We start from the raw sequence: 14154 nt of genomic DNA on the forward strand, positions 1-14154 counted from the left end.
TGGCTGTCCCCCCCCGGGCTGTCACCTTCTTGGGGCTGGGTTGACCACCCCATGGTTGGGTGGTTCTACTTGGCGGTGGTGCATGGCGTTCGGCATCCCCGCTGTCCCCGCTTGTGTCCCGTGTTCTGGTTTGGTCCCCGTGGGGAGAAGGGACGTGACCCCGTGGTGAGTCACATAGGCACGGTCCCTGAAGAGTTGTGTTCACAGTGACATGGCCCACGTGCACCGTCCCGCAGGAGCAGGGACATGTCCCCCTGCCATCAGGGATATGTCCCTTGTCCACTGTCCCATCACCCCAAGGGAGCAGGGACATTCCTCCACGACACGCGCCATCGGCCACGTGCCCCACGTGCACTGTTCCTTCCACCCCCAGGAGCAGCGACATGTCCCCAGCACCACGTGCCGCTGTGGGCATGTCCCGTGTGTGCTGTCCCTTCCTCTCGTGGGAGCTGGTTGTGTCCCCAGGACATGTGCCTCTGGGGATGTCCCACGTGTCCCTTCCTACTGCAGGAAGCGAGATGTGTCCCCAGTGCCACATCAAGTGCTTGTCCCATGTGCATCATACCCGGCTGCCACAGGAGCAGGGACGTGTCCCCAGGGACACGGGGCACTGGGGACACGTCCCACGTGCACCGTCCCACCACTCTGCAGTAGCAGGGATGTTTCTCCATGCCACGTGCTACTGGGGCCACGTCCCTTCTGTGGAGAAGAGCAGGGTCGTGTCCCCGTGCCATGTACCACCAGGACACATCCCTGCTGTGTGGTCCCATCCTGTGGCACGTGTCCCCCCACCAGTTCGCAGACCTGACGGATGCAGCCGCCCGGCATACGGAGGCCCTGCGCGTGGCCAAGCAGGAGGCCAACGAGTACCGGCGTCAGCTCCAGGCCCTCACCTGTGACCTGGAGGCTCTGCGGGGTTCGGTAGGTGCCCGCTGTGGGGTACAAGGGGGGAGACATGGCCTCGGGAAGTGTCCACCACCACGGGGATCCATGGCACAGGGGTGGGGACCACCAACTAGAGCTGGGGAAATGGCTGGTCCCCAAGGATGGGAGATGGATAGGCACTATGGAGAGCCCCTAGCTCCTGGGAGAAAGTGGCCACAGAGGATGTCACGTCCCCTCATGGCCCCCCAGAATGAATCCCTGGAGAGGCAGCTGCGGGAGCTGGAGGAGCGCTACGCCCTGGAGACAGCCGGCTACCAGGACACGGTGGTGCGGCTGGAGGAGGACATCCGCAGTCTCAAGGAGGAGATGGCCCGGCACCTGCAGGAGTACCAGGATCTGCTCAATGTCAAGCTGGCCCTTGACATTGAGATCGCCACGTACCGCAAGCTGCTGGAGGGCGAGGAGAGCAGGTGACGGCAGAGCGGGGGCTCCATCCTGCTCCTCTCCTCAGCCCCAGCCATGTCCCAAACCAAGACCAAGTCCTTGTGGTCCCTCTGGAGTGTCCAAGCTGCTTGGAGACCATCCTCCAGCCCTCTTGCCCCAGCTCTGGGCAGGGTGAAGTGGTGGGTGGTGGGTAGCAGGACCCCATGCTCTTCCCAACACCCCCCATTGCTCCCTCAGGATCACCATCCCCGTGCAGAGCTTCTCCAACCTGCAGATCCGAGGTGAGGCCGTGGCAGGGGTGGCTTCTGGGGGCTCTGTGGGAGGAGACGCCATCTCGGCTGTCCCTGCCCCATCCAGCGGGACCGGGAGGTTTTCCTCTGAACCTCAGGGAACCAGGACTCCTGGGTTCTCCCGAGATGGGGGGAGGAGTATGACATGGCCACATCCCCAAAGCCGAGCATGTCCCCAAGGCCAGTGATGTCCCTAAGACTGACTGACCACATCACCATGTCCCCACTGCCAACCACATCTCCAAGGCCAGTTGTGTCCCCACTGCCAACTGCGTCCCCAAGGCCAGCCCTGTCCTCAAGCCCAGTCACATCCCAAAGCTACCCATATCACCATGGCCAACCACATCTCCAAGGCCAATCATGACCCCAGTGCCAACTGTGTCCCCAAGGCTGATCATTTCCCGGTGCCAGCCACATCCCCAAGGCCAACCACATCCCTGACCGCATCCCAAAGGCCAGCCATATCCCTGAGGCCAAGTGTCCCTGAGGCTGGTCATGTCCCCAGAACCACTGTCTACCATGGCTCAGGGTTTTCCAGCCCAACCTGTTCCCTTTGGGCCCTTCCACTTGAGCATGGAGGGAGGGGCCATACCCCAGGCACTGGGTCACCACTATGTCCTGCTTATGTCCCCTAGAGACCAGCTTGGACACTAAATCCATGTCAGAGGCCCACCTGAAGAGAAGCATCGTGGTCAAAACTGTGGAGACCAGAGATGGAGAGGTGGGAAGTCCTCATCTGGGTCAGCCATGCTGCTTTCCCTCCACGCCCGCCTCCCCACTGGGTGTCCCCAAGGGGGACTTGTAGTGCACATGGGGCCACCACTCAGCCCCAGGAGCAGCCCAGGCAGGGAACCAGTGATCCCAGTGCCGTGCTAGCACGGCATCACCTGGCTCTGGACCATGGTGGAGCTGAGCCTGGCAGCTCCTAGAGAAAACCGTACCTGTCCCCCTCCCTGTCCCTGTCCCCAAGCTGGTTCAGGGCCCAGGCAGGCTCAGCGGGGAGGAGAGCCTGAGCCCGGGGTGATGGTCCCTCTCCCTCTGCCTCCAGGTGATCAAGGAGTCCAAGCAGGAGCACAAGGAGGTGGCGTAGGGCGGGCAAGCCGCAGCAGCCGCATGCTTGTAGCCGTAGCTCTGTAGGTTCTGTCCGATGCTGCGAGGGAGCCCTGTGGCCAGGCACGGGTCGTGGGAGGAATCGGCGGTGCTTCAGCGCGGGGGATCTCCCCGCCCCCCACCCCTCACGTATCCCACCTTGCCCCGGGCTCCAGGGACCACTGACACCCTGTTTGGGGGGGGCGGGTGGCAAAGCACCCGTCTGAGGGGCAATACCCGGGGAAGAGCACAGTACCAGGCAGAGCTGCGTCCTCTGCTAGGATGCTGCTGCGTTCCCATGGCACAGAGGGGCCGGCAGTTTTGGGGCCATGCCAGTGCCTGCCCTGGGTCTCCAGCTCACCAGTGCCCAGGGAGAGGCTCCACCCTGTTTCGATCTCCATGCACTGGTCGGACAAGGCCAACAGTGCCGAGAGCATCTCTCCCTGCATCCCACCTCACTGCCCACTCTCTGGTCTGAGAGACCACCCCAAATCTCCCCAGTGCACCCAGGCCTTGAGCACCCTTGGGGTGGGGGGGCTGCAGGGTGCAAGGTACGGGCTGGTGAGGGACATTTCCCCATGACCAAGCATTGGGTGGGCTTAGCCAGGAGGCACAGGCAGGAGGAAGGGGAGGATGGAGAGGCAGGGTGCTGTTGGGATGGCATCAAAGGGTGATGAAATGGGGGTAACGAGGGATTCCTGGGGATGCTGGGATGTCCAGGGTGGTTTGTGGAGCTGGAGAAGTGGTGGGCACAGCAGGCTGGGTGGCCTCAAGGGCTTCTCCTGGTACAGAGTTTTGGGGCTGTGCTGACCCCCACGGGGTTCCTGCCAGCAAGGTGTCCCCATTGCCATGGTGAGGAAGAGCAGTCTCGAGGTGCTTGTGGTGAGGGGTGACCCGCAGCCATAAGCCTGGCCCCTCGCCTTGAGTGGGTCCCATGCAGATGAAAGTGGAGAGGAGGGGAGTGCAGAGGAGGAGGAAGAGGAGGGTGCTGGGGCACCCGCGGGTGCTGTCACAGCAGGAGGTGCCTCCCATGCCCCAGCAGTGGCAGGGGAGGACAGTTGGAGCCACCCTTGTCCTGCCTGTCCCACCTGGGCTCTCACTAGGAGCGGGGGAGCCAGGGACCAGGGCTGCCCCATCATGATCCCCACCATGCATGGAGCCCAAGCCCACCCCTGGCATGGGCATTCAAGATGGGGTCAGAAGAAGTCCCTTGTCCCCGGGCTCCATGTAGCCCTGTCCCCTCATCCGTCCTCCAGTGCTTCCCCAGACCAGCACATGCCACCAGTCCACCCTGGACCACCGCCCAGCCCGGAGCTTGCCCGCAGCCCCCATCCCCACCTTCCGTTTAGCTACTGACCACAAGCAAAACCTGCCCTGATGCCACCTAACATAGGAGCAACAACCCAGCAGCACTTCCCGTACCCCATAAGCCCTTTGGGATGAGCACATGGGATGCCACTTGGATGCCATCCCCCTCGTCGCCTCTGTCCCCCTTGTCCCCTGGCTCAGGTGCTGAGCATGCTTTCAGCTACCGACTCCAGAAAGGCCGTTCCTGGGGCAGGAGATGTTGTATGAGACCCGGGTGCTGTCCAGGTTTGGCATCCAAGGTGGGATGGTGGTGGCCCAGGGGCTCAGTCCTCTGTGACCAGCCTCCGGCTGGAGCTTTGCAGCCCACGTCGCTACTCAATTAATGCACTAACGCCCGTGGCAGCATGAAACAAGAAATAAAGCTAAAGCAAATGCTGTACTTCCACAGTTGTGCCTGCAGTCCGCCTCTCTGTAGCCAGTGCCGTGGGTTATTTGGGATTAGCTGGGGAAGCAAAGCCCTTTGGGAGCCCAAATCAGGCTCAAAGTCACTGGGGGACTCAAGCTCAGCACTGTGCCCCAAGGCATGGCCAATGCTTCATGGGTCAACACCCATAAAGGACTGCAATCCAGGGGAGGTGGGTGCAGGAATAACCTCCCCAGAGCTGTCAGCCAGGCAGTGAGGTGGGAGAGATTTCCTTCCCAGGAGGGAGGGAGAGAGGGGAAGCAGGGATGTGCTCGGTGTTCTTCAACCTCTAACCCAGCTCTTTCCCGGCACAAACCCAGGCTGCGGTTCTGGGGAAGCTCCTGGTGTGGGCTGCAGCTGCCAGGACTGATGGTGGATTTGAGATCCTGCACATCACCTACGTGGTTCAAGTGCCTGAGCATGGCTGGGACACTCAGGGCCACTTCCCAGACAGCGGGATTTCTCTTGGAAAAGCTGAAATCCCCCAAGCCACATCCTTGAAAAAAGGAGTGAACAGGAGCCCCGTGGGGAATTCCTGGTCCACACTGAGGAGGAAGCAAGTGGCCACCTAAACCCTGTAGAGATGCCATCCTCTTTGGAGGACATGCATGATAATTTTGTCAGGCATAGATATTGACTCACAAGTCTGTGCTAAGACAGGTGAGGTGAAAAAACCAACCAAAACCCACAGAAATTTCTGAAGAAAATAATCAGATTAATTTGAATGCTTTTTTTTTCCTTCAAAAATGAAAAAATGTTTAAACCAAAATTTGAAACAATGGGTTTGCTCCAGCTGAGGAGCTCAAAGGAACATTGAAAGTTTTGAAAAGTTGGCACTCAGCAATGTTCCTAGCAATGAAAAAAAGTAAAACAAAAGGGTAAGAAAAGCAAGAATTGATTGGATTAAAATAGTTTGGTGGATCTTTTTAGCAGCCTGTTAGAAAAACAACTCTAATAAATCACTGGTGCAGTTCAAGAACTCTGTAGAGCTTGGCCAGAAAATCCTGCAACAGCTCCAAGTATTCTTTTGAAAGGGACTATACTGAGCTTAAAATCCCACCGCAAGCCAGCGGCAGAGCCAGAAACAAACCATGGTGGTGTGAAATCCCTGCCTGCCCCTACTAAGCCGTTACCAATCTGCAGCATGGGGAGTTTTCTGCTTTGGTCCTTGCTGTCACACTCTCGACCCAAAAGGGAAGATGAGCAGGCACTGGCAGAATTTTGATTTCCAATGGTCAGAACACCAGAAATCTCTAACAGGATGGTCTGAGGTGTAACAGTGACTTCCTGGGGCTGTGGTGGAGATGCTATGTCCTGGCAGGGCACCTGAGCACCTGCCGGCAGCAGCGGTACATGTGGATGATGACGAAGATGATGCTGATGACGATGTAGCTCATGCCAATGGCCTTGACAGCATAGATTGTCTCAGGATCGTTGAGTATCTGCCGGCGCTGGTGCTGGTAGATCACGCTGAGCCGGAAGCCGGCCACCATCTCTCCCTCTCGCCAGCAGAAGTAGGTGCCTCTATCACTGACCTGGACCTGCTGGATGTGCAGGTGGTTTCCGTGGTCGATGAAGACCCGCATGCTCTTGTTGACACCAACAAGGTAGTGAGAGCGGTAGAGCCGGACAGAGTCCTTGTCCCAGGCCACAGCGTGCTCGGGCCGGGCTCCTGGGCATGCGATGATCAGGCCAACTCCAACGGGCTGCTTGTGAAACTGTGTGGGGACGCGGGGCAGCCATGGCTTCTCACCCAATTTGGAAATGACATTGGAGATGGCCTGCACACCTTCCTTGGGGACCTCCTCCTTCAGGCAAGGGGTCAGGCAGCTTCGGATGGCCACCTCTGGTCTCCGGAGGCGGTGGAGGCGCTGGAAATGTGCAGGGACAGCCCTTGAGCCGCAGGACGTGACGTTGGGCACAGCGGCACGGTATCGGGGGTGCAGCTGGATGCTCCGCACATAGCAGAGCCCGATCCGCCGCTGCTCACCTCTCACCCCACAGCGGTCACATCTGGTCCAGTCCCAGAAGGTGGTAAAGAGGCTGAAGAGCTTCTCTGTGTAGTCGTCCTGGACGTGCTGGCCTCTGTCCAGAAAAGCCACCGTGATGTGTTTGGTGGGCTGCACGTCCACGTCGTAGCCATAAAAGAAGTCCCCTTTCTTAGTGCCACACAGGTAGTGTCCCGAGTCCGTCACCTGGGCTCGGAAGACAATGAGACTGAACATCCGGATACTGAAACGCTTCAGTATATTGCTGCCCGCATGGATATGGCCCGAGTCAACAAACACGGTGCCGGCAAAGTCCGTCAGGACTGTGGTTTCATGGCTGCCCATGCTCTTCTGGAAGTACCAGATGACAGAAGACACCTCTTCGGGCTTGCAGTTACAAGGGAGCTCAAAAGTCATGTCAGCCAAGTAAGCAGCGTTGTCGAACATCACGAAACCAGGACAAGCCATTCTCTTGAACACATCTCCTTTCTCTTCAATCGCAAAAGCATGAAGAACATCTACCAGGCAGAGGAGAATGGCAGCTCCCAGCAGCCTCATCTCTATCATACCAGGAGGTTTCTGCAGCCAGCAGAACTAACCAGCCACCACATCCTCATGGGGATGGCAGGAACCCACGCATGGGGTTAGCAGTGCTAGCGCTAGGCAGGGATGATGCACTCACAAGCTCACTCACCAAAGATGGGGTTTGCAAATGACTCCCTGCCTGCAGTGCATGGGGCTGACAGCAGCGATCAAACAGCAGCTGAAATATCCCATCGCAGCTGAATATCTCCTGGGAAGCACTCTGCGTCCCCCAGGGGCAGGCTGTCCCCCGGGACACGGACTCTAGAACCTTTCCTCTCTGCCAGCTGCTCTAGAGTGGTGTTGTCCATGGCCCAGACAACAAGTGGGCAGGTTGGTTGTGCAGCACAGCCACGGAGGGCAGATGCAGAGATGGGAAGCGTGATGGGAACAAACTGCTGCCATCTTCTTGAAAGACAGTAAATGTTAATTATTGCTCTGAACCCTCTAAGCACAATGAACCCAGAGAAGACTCTCCTCTGACAGCAGCTGACCTCCGTAACCCAGAAGAAGAGGTTTCAAACATGGTATTTAAACTCCCCCTGGTTGGCTTTCCAAGGGTTTGTGTGCTGAAGCCACTCCACACAGGTAATGTTTGAGACTCCCCGTCTCTGAGTGCTCAAGCAAGGCTTTTTGTTGACATCACCCTAGCCTGGGCCGATGCTGGAACCAGGCCTGAAGGCCTTAAATGCACCTCTGCCACGGTGAAGATGAGCTCTTTGCTTGCCACTGACTCTGGCTGGACCTTCAGCTCGGCTATTGACACTTCTTTAGCAGATGCTCAGGTCAGACCATGAACTGACTGGTTGGGAAACTGATCCCAGCTGGTCTAACAGCTTGTCCTCCCATAAACATTCACACAGCCTATCCTGTACTTCATTTCTCCTGAGTCCTCTCACCGCACCACAGGGATTTTGCCTTTCCCCAAGTGTTGGGGATGCAGCAGGCTCTCCCACCCTTGACACAGGATGCAGTGCAAGCCCTGAGCCTCTGGACTGGTGAAAGCACTGTGCCTGTTCCCACCAGTGCTGTAACGGTCATGCCAGGGCTGTTCCTGCATCAACATCCTCCACCCAGACCTTGGGAAACTCCAGGATATTCGTTGTTTTGTTTAAGACTTCAGCTCTCAGCTTTCTGCAGTCCTCAGGTTTGCAAGTGTTATTCAAAGGCAAAAGGAATGGCACCCACAACAGATTGCAGGGACACAGATGTCCCCAAGACAGATGCCATAAAGCCACCAACATTCAGGTGCCAGGCCTCAGAGAACGCTCAATTAGGTGCCTACAGAGGTGGGAGGGCGACGGTTATAGTCTGCCAGGGTGACTCTACCTTTTGCTCTTCTAGTTGGGTTTTGCAACTAAACGGACTTGACAGTTGTTTTTGAACTGAATGCAAGGGAGTCTGAGCACTGTAACATACATTGGGCTCCTCAGCACCGTTGGGAGAAGCTTGAGGATCCTCCCAGACCAGCACTGCAAGAAAGCTTGGTGGGTAGGTGCTGAGCTGTGCCATATGAGGGCCTCTGACATCTGCAGCCAAAACAGAAAGGCTACTCAATTTAGACACAGTATTAGGCAGTCCTGGAGAGTCTCTTTGTTGGACTGATGCCCGTCAGTTCCTTCTAAATTTCAATTTATGTGGAATTTCAGCAACTCAGCGTCTGAGATCACAGGGTCACGAGGTGACAGGATCTCTAAGGTTTACCCCACACCTTGCTCACTGGGGTAGAATGATAATAAAGTAGCTGGCTGGATCAGTCCCAGATATACTGCCTTGCAGAGCACTTCCACCTCCATCAGCCCATTCTACCTTCAGTGGCTGCAAGGTTAAACATAAAGTGTCATTGATTACATTTCTTAAAACTCCACAGTGACAATGGACAGGCATGAATAAGGGAAGGGACTATTTAGGTTTTGGTTTCTCTTTCAAAAATACCCGCCTAGTTTTTCTTTTCCTCATTTGTTCTCCTCATCTAAGAGATTCAGACAGCTGTTCTGTGAAGACACCCTGCCCCACAGATCACAACACAGAGCTCTCAGTAACTAACCTTTATTTGTGCAGAACTACTGCTCTGGGTGGCTCCCAGGCACAGAGAAGTGTACAGCAACACTCTAGAAGTATCGGGTTTATCTGTCTTGTGCAACATCAGATGCCAAAAGTCAAGTTTTGAGCCTCTTTTGCACTCTGTTTCTGCAGGACCCTAGTGCTCCTTCAGTTGACCTGGTAACATTTCATCAGCTCCATCACTATCCTTTCCTTGGCTTCCTTTTGCAAGCTGGTGTCTGTGACATGGGCTTCCCTCTCTGCTTCGCAGTCGGCTGGGCCACCGGGATGGCCAGTGGTCCAATAATCCCTGCTCAGGCTCTGCAGCTTCTTAAACAAATCCCTGCTGCTCTCCTTCTCTGACTCACTCAGAAGATCCACATTTAACCCGAAGCGCTTGGTGCCTGAAAGGCTCTGTAAGATCTGAAGGATGGCATCTCTGTCTTCATGACAGACATTCTCTGCCAGCACCGTAAGGAATTCACCCAGGAGGCCAAAGCCCAAGTCAGCCTGAAAGATTCTGCCCAAGGCCTTCCCTCCGAGTTCAAGCAAAAACTGGTATTTTTCTTTTCTGCTTTTTAAACATCGGCGCCAATCTCTGTAAAATTCAGCAGAGGTTCTGGGCAGTTGATCCAGTTCCTGAAGGAAAAAACAGTTACCCAGTTCCTTTTGTTTTGTTCCCACTGGAAGACTTTTATCCGCTCCCCCCGATCAACCCGTGGATGGTTGAGATGTTTTTTATATAAATATAAATACAGGCTTTGGTAGCAAAAAGGGCTGCATAAAGCTTGTGAGGTGAGAAAACATAAAGACAAAGAAATACCAGGTCCCTCAAGCCCTACAGAAACTAGAGGAGTTCAGGGGAAAATAATGGAAGAATGGATGAGAGATGAAACCCAGCTGAACACAGACCAGTAGTAGAGTAACCCCAGCCCTGACCAGAACCAGACATGCTGCCCAGTCTGGATCCACCACCTCTGCTCAGGAAAGGGTCTCCTGGAGATCGGGGTAGTGCAGTGAAAACCTCTGCTCCAGAGGAGTACTGTGAGGCAAATCAGAGGAGTGAGGAGATAAAAGATATGAGATGTAAAACCCAGAAAATATTCAGATGGTCCTAACACACCATCTTGTAACATACCACATTCATATGAGTCTGTGGCAGAGAGCTTGCACTAGAAGAGAGCCAAGCTCAATGTGGCATCTCCAGATAAAAGGAAATCCTGTTTTATACAATGTGTAATTGAACTGCTGAACTCATCACCACTGACTTAACTGATGCACAGGCTGAAGGAGGATTAAAATGTTTAGGCTTTTATACAGACAGCGAGAACAAGGCACAGCAACATCAGGCTGTGTCTAAACACAAAATGGAGAAGCCCTGGAGATCAGAGCCCAAGTGCTAACAGGATTAGGAACAGAATTTGCTCTGGGGACATCATTGCTCAGTCCAGGAAAACACAAAGCTGCCTAGAAGAGTTGCAAAAAGATCTCATAATAAATAGGTAAATGAAATTCAGTATCAAAAAAATCCATGAGAAAAACATCCATGGGAAACATGCCCAGCTACAGGTCCAGTGACCAGGAGTCTCTAGCATGGGCAGAATCCACTGGAGGGGGCAGGACAGATGTCACTCAAATCACAAATGACCTGGATAGAAAATGTTTAGTCACCGTTTCCCACAACTGAAGAACCAAGTAGCATCCAGTGAACTCATCAGGCAGCAGGTTTTAAAACTACATAGCACTTTCCCATATCATGCATAATTAAACCACGGGGTGGAAAATTGGCTACATTCACAGAAGATCTGCGGTCTGTGGCTATTAAACGTGATGATCCAGATGCACAGCCCTGGCGCTCGGTCTCTAAACTGCAGCCAGCTGGAAGAGTGCGGTCAAGGGAGGGCACTCTTCCCCAAGAATCTGTTACTGGCCACCATCAGAGGCAGGGTATTGGGAGCTCTGGTCTGACGCTGTGCAGCTGCTCTTAGATTCCCACAGGGCTGACGCAGAGTCTTGTTGAAGCAGCCGGTGCAAGCTCTTATCAAATGCAAAGGGGGGGCCAAGACTGAACCCTGTGGTTATCTAAACACCAATGTTCCTGGGGACTTTGAGGGCTTGCTCACATGCAGAGATATTTCTGAACAACTCTTGCATTTTAAAATAATACCCAAATTATTCTGGAGTAATTTTTAGATGTGGACGAAGTCCCACAAAGCATGTTCCTCACCAGGGGTATTTCCATGTCGCTGGCTTGCGGGGCCTTGGCATGGGCTGCACAGGGATTCCACAGCGCGTTCCTCCTCTTACCCATCTTGTCCTTTTTCTCTAGGGGCTTCAGGTGTGATGCCAGCACAATGTTCCTGCAGGTAACAAGAAGGGGATGGGATACTTATAGCAAGATCAAATACTTTGAGGCTTCGGGCTCCTCCTCCGAGGCGATTTCTGAGTTTGGGCTGTACGTATCATCCAGAGAGACCTGGACAGGCTGGAGGAGTGGGCCCATGTGAACCTCATGAACTTCAACAAGGCCAAGTGTAAGGTCCTGCACCGGGTTGGGGCAAACCCCAATATCAGTACAGACTCAGGGATGAAGAGATGGAGAGCAGCCCTGACGAGGACTTGGGGGTACTGGTGGTTGAAAAATTGGCCATGAGCTGGCAATATGCACTCACAGCCCAGAAGGTCAACTGTATCCTGGGCTGCATCCAAACAGCATGGCCAGCAGGGTGATGGAGGGGATTCTGCCCCTCTGCTCTGCTCTGGTGAGACCCCCCTGCAGTGCTGCATCCAGCTCTGCAGCCCTCAGCACAGGAGAGACATGGACCTGTTGGAGCGGGGCCAGAGGAAGCCTCAGCAATGCTCTGAGGGCTGGAACAGCTCTGCTATAAGGACAGGCTGGGAGGGTTGGGGTTGTTCAGCCTGGAGAAGAGAAGGCTCCGGGGAGACCTTACTGCAGCCTTCCAGGACTTAACGGGGCTGATAAGAAAGTCGGAGAAAGACTTTTTACCAGGGCTTGTAGTGACAGGGCAAGGGACAACGGTTTTAAACTGACAGAGGGCAGGTTTAGATTGGACATTAGGAAGAAATATTTTTATGATGAGGGTGGTGCGACACTGGACCAGGTTGCCCAGAGAAGTTGTGGATGCCCCATCCCTGGAAGTGTGCAAGGTCAGGTTGGATGGGGCTTTGAGCAACCTGGTCTAGTGGCAGATGTCCCTGCCTGTGGCAGGAGGTTGGACTGGATGATCTTTCAAGGTCCCTTCTAACCTAAACCATTCTGCGATTCTATCAAACAAAATCGAGATTCAAATGAGGTCATGAAGCATCAGAGATGGGTCAGAGGAAAACAGAAGATATTGCATGGGGCACTTGACAGGCACATCCTCCTCATACACTCAGGGTTAATCCAATCGTCAGGACACGAGGCAGGAATTTCCCTGTAGGCTGCAGCACCATGGTTCCTCCCCAGCACAGGGAATGGCTCGCTCCCCAGGAGCTGAGCATTCCCACCCAACAGTTCCTCCAGAGCCCAAGGAACTGGCAGGATGTTGTTTCCTCCTGCCTTTTTCTTACAGTACACTGAAGTTTCTGTGGCTTTTGGACTTCCAGAGGAAAGAGTCTAAATTCTTACAGCACCTAAGGACTGTTTTGTAGCTTGCAGTGTGCTGGGTAGGTACGTTTTTGTGGATTCATTTGAATTCAGCATCTTATTACACAGACATCTGCGACTGGTTACAGCAGCCCAGACTCAGTGGCTCACATGATTCCTCTCATCCCGTGGGATGAATCCCTGTAGTTAGTTCTCCCAATAATGGTCCAGCCCCTGCTCCTATGCTAGCGTGGGCTACATGAGTGAAGATGATGCACCCACAGAGAGAAGCTGCTCCACTACCTCCCTCAGATTCCTTCTACCGTTACCAATACACTGATAAAACAGCTTGGAATCACTTGGGAATCCTTTTATAGGGACTGGCAAGAAGACTGGGAGCAAAAATACCATTTTAAAGTCTTTTCCTGCCTTTCAGGGATCAGACGGCATGACCAAATGCAGGAAGAGATGAAGCTGTGAATGGGATTTGATCTAGTTCCGTATGTCTACCAAGGGATGGACAAATTCCTGGATCCACCTACAGATCCATCTGTGGATGTCAAGGAATAGGGGCCTCCCCAGATGGATCTATAGGTGGATCCAGGACTTTGGTGGGCATTGGGAGTGCCCTGTACTGCCTCTGCAGAGCATCCCTGCCATCCCTGGGCCACAAAACTGCTCCCAAACCACCTTGGACAAAGCAGCGACGGGTTTGGGAGCATGAACATGCTGGGTGGGGTGCACGAGGACACCCATCACCCTCTTCTTCTGCACCACCACCATGGCATGGGGTGTGTGGGGAGGAAAGGGAGAGCAGGGCAGGCTGATGGGACTTGGAGGGTGGGTGTTGCGCCCAGGAACATGGTGAGAGGACAGTGTGCCATCCCATCGCTGATCTACAGCTTGGGCACGATGGGGACCTGCTTTGGAGCTGGCTGTTACCAGCTGGAACATCTGAGATCTTACTCGCCACACATCAATCTTTTTTGAGGAGCAAATCTTAAACAAGTTTCTGAGTTTCTGTCCCACCAAGGCTCTGTGCCACAGGGCTGTGGCCTTTTTGGGAATCCCAAAGCCAGGTTTGCTGTCTTGTCAAGACACGCTCATGGTCACCTGGAGCAGAACGCACAGATAAAGGGCTCAATCCCCTCTCAGAGCAAGGCTTGAGCTCAAAACCCACTGGGTGACCTTGTCTCTTAAGAGGTGCCAAAACTGGAGATCCAAAACCTGCCCGTGAGGCTGGGTTGGCCCCGTGGCAGGAGCGCCCAGCACCGAGCAAAGCCTCGGTGTTGACGAAGCGCTTTGGGGTAGGGAAGCACCCGAATCCACCCCCTGCCCCAGGCACCCCCCAACAGACCTGAACTCCTCGTAGGAGGGGACGCGCTGGTGCACGGCCCGCAGCTTGGCCTCGTTCTCCCTCTCCCACCTCTCTTCGGCCGCCACTGCCGCCCGCAGCTCCTGCTCCAGCGCCCT

General features: G+C 54.6%; 3 protein-coding genes across 3 annotated transcripts in view; 1 reads left to right on the top strand and 2 right to left on the bottom strand.

Annotated features, from left to right (window-relative positions):
• Positions 1 to 2709, top strand: part of GFAP (glial fibrillary acidic protein) — a 4541-nt gene extending 1832 nt beyond the window's left edge. The window contains 5 exon segments of the mRNA XM_010294434.1: positions 796 to 921; positions 1135 to 1355; positions 1567 to 1610; positions 2255 to 2340; positions 2668 to 2709. Of these exon segments, the coding sequence (XP_010292736.1) occupies positions 796 to 921; positions 1135 to 1355; positions 1567 to 1610; positions 2255 to 2340; positions 2668 to 2709 (519 nt within the window).
• A 3077-nt stretch (positions 2710 to 5786) lies between these two features.
• LOC104626495 (Ig-like V-type domain-containing protein FAM187A) lies at positions 5787 to 7025 on the bottom strand. Its single transcript, XM_010294435.1, has one exon. It carries the CDS (start codon positions 7023 to 7025, stop codon positions 5787 to 5789), a length of 1239 nt encoding a protein of 412 aa, XP_010292737.1.
• Positions 7026 to 9260: 2235 nt separating this feature from the next.
• Positions 9261 to 14151, bottom strand: CCDC103 (coiled-coil domain containing 103; the record flags this gene model as incomplete). The annotated part of the gene is made up of 3 exons (XM_010294436.1): positions 9261 to 9731; positions 11320 to 11452; positions 14039 to 14151. Coding segments are annotated over 3 exons (717 nt in total), but the record flags the coding sequence as incomplete, so codon positions are not given.
• Positions 14152 to 14154: the final 3 nt, after the last annotated feature.

Source organism: Phaethon lepturus, unplaced genomic scaffold, assembly GCF_000687285.1.
Source record: "Phaethon lepturus isolate BGI_N335 unplaced genomic scaffold, ASM68728v1 scaffold15809, whole genome shotgun sequence".
NCBI classification, from domain to species: domain Eukaryota; kingdom Metazoa; phylum Chordata; class Aves; order Phaethontiformes; family Phaethontidae; genus Phaethon; species Phaethon lepturus.